This window comes from Triplophysa dalaica, chromosome 13, assembly GCF_015846415.1.
Source record: "Triplophysa dalaica isolate WHDGS20190420 chromosome 13, ASM1584641v1, whole genome shotgun sequence".
Taxonomy (NCBI): Eukaryota; Metazoa; Chordata; class Actinopteri; order Cypriniformes; family Nemacheilidae; genus Triplophysa; species Triplophysa dalaica.
The window spans coordinates 20,257,475-20,267,424 of NC_079554.1; the positions used below are offsets into that span (position 1 = coordinate 20,257,475).

General features: G+C 43.2%; 1 protein-coding gene across 1 annotated transcript; it reads left to right on the forward strand.

Moving 5' to 3' along the window:
• Positions 1-452: 452 nt before the first annotated feature.
• On the forward strand, positions 453-6,233 carry trib2 (tribbles pseudokinase 2). The gene is made up of 3 exons (XM_056765276.1): positions 453-1,633; positions 2,479-2,771; positions 4,261-6,233. The coding sequence occupies exons 1-3, from the start codon at positions 1,364-1,366 to the stop codon at positions 4,733-4,735; spliced, it is 1,038 nt and encodes a 345-aa protein (XP_056621254.1). The 5' UTR covers positions 453-1,363; the 3' UTR covers positions 4,736-6,233.
• Positions 6,234-9,950: the final 3,717 nt, after the last annotated feature.

Below are 9,950 nucleotides of genomic sequence, written 5' to 3' on the forward strand. Positions count from 1 at the left end.
CATTAAAACGTTTCAGATTAAAAGGAGTTTTAAGATCATTACTAACATTTCAGTCAAATGAGGCTTTTGAAGAGTGAGTGAGAGAGAGAGAGAGAGAGAGAGAGAGAGGGAGAACTTCAAAACTACTGTAAATTCACTGGAGTACAAAGTTTCTCCCCTGTATATTCACGCCTATAGGATTAATTATTATGGCAATGCATGGTGTCATTTTTGCTTCAGTTCAGCCCCCAGTAACCAAGTGACATTTAATCATCAAGCTGTATATAACACCTACGCCCCCCCTCCCCAGAATTCACCATATACATCATTTATAGCGCTTCAATTAAATCCCAAGGACAACAATTATCTCACATGACCGCAAAGATAGACAGCAGGTCCGTATATACGTCAGCGTCGAGGGAGTGACCAATGAGAGAGCGCTTTGGCTGTGACGTAAGGGGGGCGGTGTCGGTCCTGCGCGTGGAGCGCTCCAGTCGGTCCCGCGAGCGCAGTCGGCAAGTCAGTCATCTCGTGCACTGGAACACGGCGCGCGCGTGTGCGAGAGTGTGTGCGAAAGTGTGTGCAGCTGACCCCGCGCGCTAAATGGAGAAGATTCCCAGCCACGTATGTTACATGATGATGATGATGGTGTCTTCTTGCTGAACCAAGGGACAGGCCCGGGGAACGTCGGCCGTCCCTTCTGCTTTTACGCACAATCGAACGCATCGCCAAAAACATTTGGAGTTTGGAAGGAAGCACGTCGCATTCCCAGGCGTAACAAAGGGGGGCTCGCGATCCGGATGAAACGCTTTTTCCTTGCAGTAGATGCGTGGAAATAACTCGGCGTGGAGGCCCGCTTGAATGAAAACGGAGCGCACTCTCAGGATATCGGATCCCACCGGTTAGCGGCATTTTCCGCCAGCTGGCACTTTTTGGCGTTTCATTGAATGCGGTTCGGCTCAAAAGATCCCGTTTACCTGCCGTGCGGCTCTGACGTCACATGCAAAGTCGCTACATTGTATCGCCGATCGGAATGCGGCCCTTGTAACGTTGTTGCGGATCGCGAGAAACGTCTAAAAATAAACTCGCGATATTCTTCTCGCGCGCGGTGACGATAGAGGTCAAGATTCGTGCGTGCGCGGCGTTGCGTGTGTGTACGCAATTATCGATATTGTGGCGTTAAATGCACATGCAGATTTATTACACCGCATCCTTGCAAGATCTTTGGGAGCGTTAAAGGGGATCTTCATGTCTTTTGTTGTATTATGCACACAGGACAGTGTTAAATAGAGGGCATCTGTCAATCGATTCGAACGCCCTCTGAAAAGCCGTCCGTCAGAACCGTCGACCCCCTTCTGATCCGGACGACCCTCATCTTATACTCATGAACATACAGAGGTCCAGTCCCATTAACATTTCGCGTTATGGGAGATCGAGGCACAAAGCGCACGACTTCGAGGAGCTCTCTTGCCTAAGGACTACAGAATTGAGCCAAAGTTTCAGTCCTAATTTAGGATCTCCCAGCCCCCCGGAGACCCCCGACTCCTCGCACTGCATTTCTTGCATCGGAAATTACCTTTTGTTGGAGCCTATTGAGGGAGACCACGTTTTTAGAGCCACCCACCTGCACAGTGGGGAAGAGCTCGTGTGCAAGGTGAGACTGATCTTCTAATGTGCTTCTCTATTGTATTTGAGCTGTGATGCATTGAACTGTAAAGGATTTTATGCATTATGGATGTATCTTTTTACGCGTGACATTGTGAGGTCACGCAATAGTTGCGGTTTACGACATCCGAGTCTTCGCAGGTATTTTACGATGCAGCTGACAACATGACTCATATTTGCATGTATGCATTTGGCAGACGCTTTTATCCTTAGGACTTTTGCATTGCTTACACTATACTATATCAATCAAAAATATTTTCATGACCTCAAATGAAAGGCTGCATATCTTATTCAAATGTTCATTTGAATTAACATTTGATAATGTATTAAGATTATATGAGAGGCATGTGGAAAAACAGCATCAGGTGGGGAATACCTTTTTTTGTGTGTGTGTGTGTGTGTGTGTGCATGCATGAACGCTCGGCTTCATGCGAGAGCAGGTCCTCATGACTTTGAAACTCAAGACACTAGGGTTGACGTGGGCAAAAAGCCATTAGTGCAACAGTGTTATCGCCCGGTGAGAGAATAGCCTCCGATGTCCGCTGCTGTTATATTTAGCCCGTCTCCCGTATCTGTCTGTTACTAAGCAACATCAAAATTCAGGGTATGTTTTGGGGACCCGGCATTGCTGCAGAGGTCTAATGCTTTTTGACTCCGCTGCATGGATTTCCATTCTTTTGTTTCAGGATTATTGCGAGTTGAATTAAAGACACAGAAAGCCTATAATCCGTATTCATAACACCAGAATCAAAGAGGGCTCTTGTATGAAGGCCTAATACCTCCACCTGAAATCGATGGCTTCGTCTAATGAAATGTTCCTTCCTGTTTTTCCAGGTTTTTGATATCAGTCGATATCAGGAGTCCCTGGCGGCATACTTCGTGCTGGGCACCCATGAGAACATTAACCAGATAGTGGAGATTCTTCTGGGCGAGACGCGGGCGTACGTGTTCTTTGAGCGGAGCCATGGGGACATGCACTCGTTCGTACGCACTTGCAAGAAGCTGCGCGAGGACGAGGCTGCCAGACTTTTCCGGCAGATAGCATCGGCCGTGGCACAGTGCCACGACAACGGCCTGGTCCTGAGAGACCTCAAGCTGAGGAAGTTCGTCTTTAAGAATGAGGAGAGGTAAGAGCCTCTTTAAACAGAACAACACAGCGAACGGGATCCCATTACTTGCTAACATTGTCGAACATGATTGCTTTTTCGTTGTTTCGCGTTGATCCTGACCATATGCTTGGCAGTAAAAACGCGTCTGATATAATCCCAGCGTGCATAATGAATCTGGGTGGCCTTCTCGTTTAAGCTAAATGGCAGTTGCCCCCTCGGCCGGATGAGTCAGCTCAGCTAGATTCCCTCTGGCTCACTCCGTGGAAATGGAGAACGCCTGGTTCTTTAAATGTGAGCTCGGTGACCTTACCCTTCCCATGGTCTGTGGTCTGGTGCATTAGCCCTCCACCTTTCGGTGAGTGATTTGAAGCAGACACGTCCAAGAGTGGCGAGTGTTACCCTGGCTAGAAATCAAACACCAAGGGCACACCAAGTTGGGAAAGGCAAGCCAGACAGAATCGCGTTCCTCAGCGTGGCAGGTTCCTGACCCGGTTATGTCACGGGGATGCCCGCGACGTCACGCGCCAGAGACCGCAGGGCGGTTGTTTGGAACAGGTCCCTATAATGTAATGATGCGGGCGTCCACCTACGTTTGGTTCTTGCCCCGGCGCTGCTGGCTGGCGGAGCTGTGACCTAAGCGTACCGCATGTCATTGAAGAAATATTTCAAGCTGAGGTCACAGGTTCAGGTCAAAGTTGGGTTTCTGACCCTCAGGTAATTTAGACGACGTGCGGTTGGATACTGAGCCAAGTGAAAAAGAATATGACTTATTTTGAGATCAGTGGATTGGATGGTTACTCGAGACTGGGTGGGCGAAGAGTTATGATTCAATTTGAAACTGAGTCATACATCAAATTGTGGATCCGAGAGAGAAGATGTTTTCAATGCGTATGTGGATGGGGTCTTTGTTTGGTTCTTATTATGCAGAAATAATTGATCTGAGCAAGACATTATTGTGCACATTAGTGCACATTACAGACAAAACCCCCGAATGATTGAGAAATGTTCGTGGTTTAAGGAATTCCATCTGTAGCGCTGCATTATTCCTGCTTTTTATTATTCTGCGGATGAATTACAGATTTCCGCTTGGTTTGTTTTTAAACGGGCGGGACTGTCTGCAGGCTATCTTCATATTGCTTTTTTATTCATGGACTTTGCCATGAAATAATCAGCGTATTTTTATGCTTTGCTGTCATAAAACTACCACCCTTTCACAACACTGGATCAGGATGGTATGATTCAGAGTTTGAAGTAAGGAGGATTTTTTTGGCAGGCTGGTTCCTCATTTCACATCGAAGGTCATTGAAGATTCTAGTTTATTTTCGTGTAATTTATCTAGAAAGCCAATCCCTAGTTATTGAGTTCCGCAACTTTCTGTGTGCATAAAACTTAAGGTTTTTTGACCAGTTGCTCGTGAAACATTGTTAAATTTTTGTGTGCTCCTTTGAATTCTTTCGCACGTTATTTGTTCAGTTGTTAATCAAATATCTTTTCTCCATCCTTCCAGAGACCATATAAAGTTGGAAAGTTTGGAAGACGCGTACCTTCTCGAAGGTGCCGATGATTCTCTCTCAGACAAGCATGGCTGTCCAGCCTACGTCAGCCCCGAAATCCTCAACGCAAGCGGCAGCTACTCCGGTAAGGCGGCGGACGTGTGGAGCTTAGGCGTCATGCTCTACACCATCCTGGTGGGCCGCTATCCTTTCCACGACGTGGAGCCCAGCTCGCTCTTCAGCAAGATCCGCCGTGGCCAGTTTAGCATCCCTGAGACACTGACGCCCAAAGCCCGGTGCCTCATCCGTAGCATCCTGCGGCGGGAGCCAGCAGAACGCCTCACCTCTCGGGAGATCCTGGACCATCCCTGGTTCTCCGCCTCCAACGGGATGTCGCCCGCCGCCGGCCACGGGAGGGGGGAACGTGAGTTGGACCAAACGGTACCGGAGGCCAACATGGAAGAAGAACTGGAACAGTTCTTTAGCTGAGCACAAACTCATCAGACATTATGCCACGTCCTTTTAGATTATGAAAAATACACTCATTGCAATGGTGTCTATCGTTATCGTCCATTCCGTGGAGAGACATGGTGGTTTCTGGCTCAGGTGGAGCGAAACGCTCCTCGGCTAGGGCTTCTGGACAATGCTAATGCTAATGGCGTCGAATGATGTAGCAGGACTTTGGTTTTTCTTGATTTCTGTTCTTTTCTAGGTTCATTTTACAGAACGTGTTGCTCATGAGGCACGCGAGTCACACTAAGCTACAAACATACATTACGGCACAGGAGAACGCAGCCAAGGAACAACGAAAATATCATGCGAAACCTCCGCTAAGCTCTGATTTGTAGTAAATGATTGTGTCTCCAATTTTCGATATTTTCCTGAAATGCAATTTGTTGGCTGTCTGTACTTGATCCTCAAGCTACTTTAAGTATGTTATTACTAAAACTGTTTGCTTTTCGATAACCCTCCAGGTCAATAATGTAAAGATGCTAGCTAAAGAATGAATTAGCATCTCATCCCAAACTTTTTTTTTTGTTTCAAACGCATATTAAGGAACTATTTGTGTTGCGTTAAGCTGTTCCTTTTAACGTATTATTGCTGCTTTTCTGCTCTAAACCGAACTGAAACCGTCTCAGCGAGCTTTCTAAAAAAAACGTTAAGCACTTGACTCGCCCAGACTTGGAGAACGATCGATTCCACCTCTCTGGACTTGTCATTTATTTAACTTTAGTTTTCCTTTTGCTGGATTACAATATATAGTTTTTATTTATAATGGAACTACTACTCTATTTAAAAAGAATTTGTGCAGGGTCTTCGTTTTTCTTTTGTTAAGCCGATTATGTTTTTCACAACTAGGCAATACGTTTGACACGGGACAGGGTTTTCTATTAAAGCTTGTCCTAAGTTGGAAGGTCAGTGCCGGCAGTTGCGCACCCCGAAACTCACACTGACTGGGTCCCTTTTTTGCATTTGACTCCATGGATATTAGCAAATATTTCTGCGACTACACTGTCTCCAGTACCTCATGTTAATTCTACTGCCTGCATAGGTCTGTGAAATGATGTTCTGAATGGGTACATATAGACACGTTTCGTCGTATATCAATGTTACTTGAAATCGTAATTTATATCTAGTCATGGCATGTGCCCTTTGAATGCTTTAGCCTGCCTAGCAAGGGAAGTTTGCTTGTGTTTTTATTTAGTTTTTCTTTAACGAAGGATTTTTAAGAGTCCAAATTGCGCCTTTTTCCGGATTTTTTTTTTCATTGTACTTTCCCCCGTTTCGTAGAGTGAACCGCCTACCTAAGTTGGTGCTGATTAGGTGCTAATGTTGAAAGACCTTTATTTTATTTTTCATTTGTTTGTTTTCGTTTAAGGGGAGGGGGGAGTGCATGGTGGGAAATCTGCCTCAGATGCTCTGATTGTAATGTAAAGAATTTTGGTGTTTTGTCCAGATTTATTCAGAAAATAAATTGTGAACTGCACACTGAATATTGTTTCTTTATCTTTATTTAAATCTCTAAAGCACAGAGGGACGGAAAACTGGACATTTTTTATAAATGTTATTGCATAATTTGTAGAAGTAGTTGACCCATCCATATTCGTTTGCTTTTGGGTGTCTGTTCTTAAAGCTACACAGTTCACCCAAAAATACAAATTCTGTCATCATTAATTTACTCTCGTGTTGTTCAAAACCCCTTTTTCTTCAGTAAAACACTAAAGAAGATATTTTGAGAAATGTCTCTGGTTTTGTATTACAAATAATGAAGTCAATGTTGTTTGATTGCCAACGTTCTTTGTTTTCTGCAGATTACAGTCATAGAGGTTTGGACTGACAAGAGGGTAAATAAATGAATTAAGAATTTTAATTTGGGGGAACTATCCCTTTAAATCTAGTTTGAAGTGAAGTATGTTAGTAAACCGCTTTCACAAACCTCCGAGCCAACCCATATAGATTTAAACTTTGTATAATAGCAGATGTTCATACTTATATTACACAATATTAACTTACAATTCACCAAAACCTTCACTATCCATTGACCGTGCTTCACTGGATACCCAATGGAGCTCATCATTTATGATTCATATTATTTAGTACATCTGAATTTATGTACATTACGACCTTGATCATTCTCATGCTGTCTCTGACTTCATAATATAATGCGTTTTTCATTCCCCCCAGATCGCTTGATTTCATTGCTCCGACTGCCACTAAATCTGACTAAAGCCCGCAGGGAAATAATCCATCAAATACAGATTAATGTCTTGTGCGTGGGGCCTGTTTTATATGATCTGTAGTTAAAGGTTAAATCTGACCCTGCATCCACGCTCGTGCCCATGCAATTGTTGTAACCCTGCGGTCTCTGTCATATGCATGCATGCCACTTTTAGAGCCCGTAACCTTTCTTGAAGGCATGCAGTGTTTTTGACCCCGCGGTCTCAGTCGTGTGCATGCAGCGTTCTGACCCTGAAGCCTCTCTCATGCACATGCATCATTCTAACCCCGCAGCCTTGATTAATGCAAGCAGCGGTAATGCAACCCACACATTCATTTCTTTTGTCTCTTTTGTTTCAGGCATTGAGATAAATAAAACACTTCTTAAACACTCAAACAGACCTGTAGGGTGTCATCTTTGCTTAAAAGAGTATTACATTACAGGAACGTTTCACTCGTGCACATTGAAGTGTCATCTCATAGCCAAACCTGCAATAAAAAAAAAACGCTGTTGATTTTTCACACCAGCCCCTCATGAATACATATGCAAATTTGTTCTTGTAAAAACACACCTCCACATTTCCAGAACAGGGCGTTTTTCTGTAGGCTGTAGCCATAGTGCACTGAAAATAGATGAGTGCATTTGCTGTGCCAGATGTGTCAATGCCACAACATTTGGCCCAGGATCTGCAGTTCACCAAACAGAAGTTCTCGTGTGTTTCCAGTGAGCCTCGGCCATTTACAAATAGAAATCTTTTTCCTTTCCCATCTTGCAAGCCTGCAGTGCCCTAGAACGCATTTGTCCATTCAGAAGCACCTTTCAAGTGCTATGTGCGCATCAAAGCTTTTCTGCAAGATTATAGCAAAGTCCTATAAACCGTCGGATATCTTTTGTATAGTCGTGGCATTTAAGAGATTTTCAAATGTAATTCCCTAGGGCTCATTGCGTTCCCATTTAATCTACACTTCCTCTAATTAGCATTTGCATCAGATAAGAGCAGGCAAAGCCATGCGCATCTCCATCCCAAAACAGACAGTGTTCATAAATAATATTTCTGCAGATAATCTTCTCTATTAACTGCTGAGACCAAATTGAATATCACACTGTGTGAGACATCATTAGGATGGCAGTTTGGGCCTATTGTGCCCTTTTAATTTGACCATGCACACAGTGTGGAGGTAATAGCTTTCCGTGAGGAAGTACCGCACGACAACTCGTTCATTGTGCGCCCCCTGGTGGGCAAATTGTAATTGCGTTTTCCGAACGGATTCCCAAATGCACGGTGCATTAGTTTTCTCCACAGGTGACATTTTGGGTAATGTTTTTATGTTAGTGAGTCAATTATGTTTCTCACAGGAGTGTAATCAATTCACATTTTCCACCCACGTGCTAATCCTCTTTTTGTTTATAGTCTATGGAACAGTATGTTGCCTACTTGGTACTTGTGTTAGAGGGACTCAATAACAAAATCTGTCACCATTTGTTCACCCCCATGGTTTTTAGTATATGACTCGAAATTTGATTTTGTGTCCGTACATGGAAGTACAATGGGGACAATGTTGTTTGGTTACCAACATTCTTCAAAATATCTTCTTTTGTGTGTTTGTTTGTACATTAGGGATTTATTACTATGTGCATATTTTCATTTTATTTAAATAGACTTCAAAGAAATCACATTTTCTCAATTCAATGGCAAAGTACACACATGGTACACATGATATAATTTCCTCTGAATTATCCTTCTAAAGTCCTATAGGTTGCAATTTTCAGCAGACGCAAAAGTGCTTTGTGGAAACAGTACTATACGATGCTTGAATCGTGCATTGATCTTTTTGCTAGTCTCTGATTACCTTCTTTATTATACAGTGTATTGCCAATGGCACTTTTAAAGGTGCAATGGATTTATTTTTAATAATGGATGCGTTTGGTACTAATGTGGCAATAAGATGCATAAGCACGCAGACACACACACACTCAATGCAATACTAACTTAACCAGAAGAGATACTTATGGACTGAGGGGTGTTGCAGACATCGGCAGGGCACCTTCCCAAGACACACTGTAAAACCTTCACCTATAAACCAGTGAAACCTCAGAGATCCTCCAGGACTATGCACCCTAAACAAACCTTAAGATTTAGATGCGACACCTTGGGTACCAATGAGGCAACTAGGTTTCTGAGTTTGATTCTTAATAGATTTAAAAAGTTTGTGGTGATGTGTCCTTTTGGTTTCTGCTACGAATACAAAAGTATGCAAGTGGTGCTTCTGATGTCAAGCAAAAATAAGCATTTCAGTTTGTCTGTTTTGGATTGCAGTGAGTCTAAGCATCTCATTAGAATGCAGTGGAAATACTTTCCATCAAATGGCAGCCAAGCTTTTCCCCATAAACACTGATCAAACATTAATCGTGGTTTGTGTTTCAGAGTGTTTTGCATTCAAACAACATCAGATCCTGGTGACATACGAGTGCTGAACAAACAACTTGTTTTTAAGAAAGTTTATAACACCATATTTAAAATAACCAGCCTGATTCCAACTCATTTAAATCAGTATGTTGGCTGTTTAATTTGAAATTACAAACATCTAAATGCATTCATTTCCCAAAAGACAAAACGAATACTGCCATGCTGTGAAAGCTGTAAAAACCGTGCTCGGCACGTTGAGATATTTGCAAAAATTTGAGAAATGAAGAAGCCCATCGTGCCCAGCATGCTGTAAACCCACAGCTATGAGATGATGTTAATTCTTTCACTGCAGTTGGGGATCGTTCTTGTTTATTTATCTTTCCGTCATAAATCCAAGACAGAAGCTCCAGGAAACAGGCCAGATCTAACGTTTCATTTTGTGCTTGTTTTGACATCCCAACCAAACTTGCACGGGTTTGCTGTAGTGCACATCTGGTTTATGGCCTTTTCATTATCCAGAATGTCAATAAAACAGGAGATTCACTTTTGAAAGGGCGCAAATGGGAACAAAATCATTT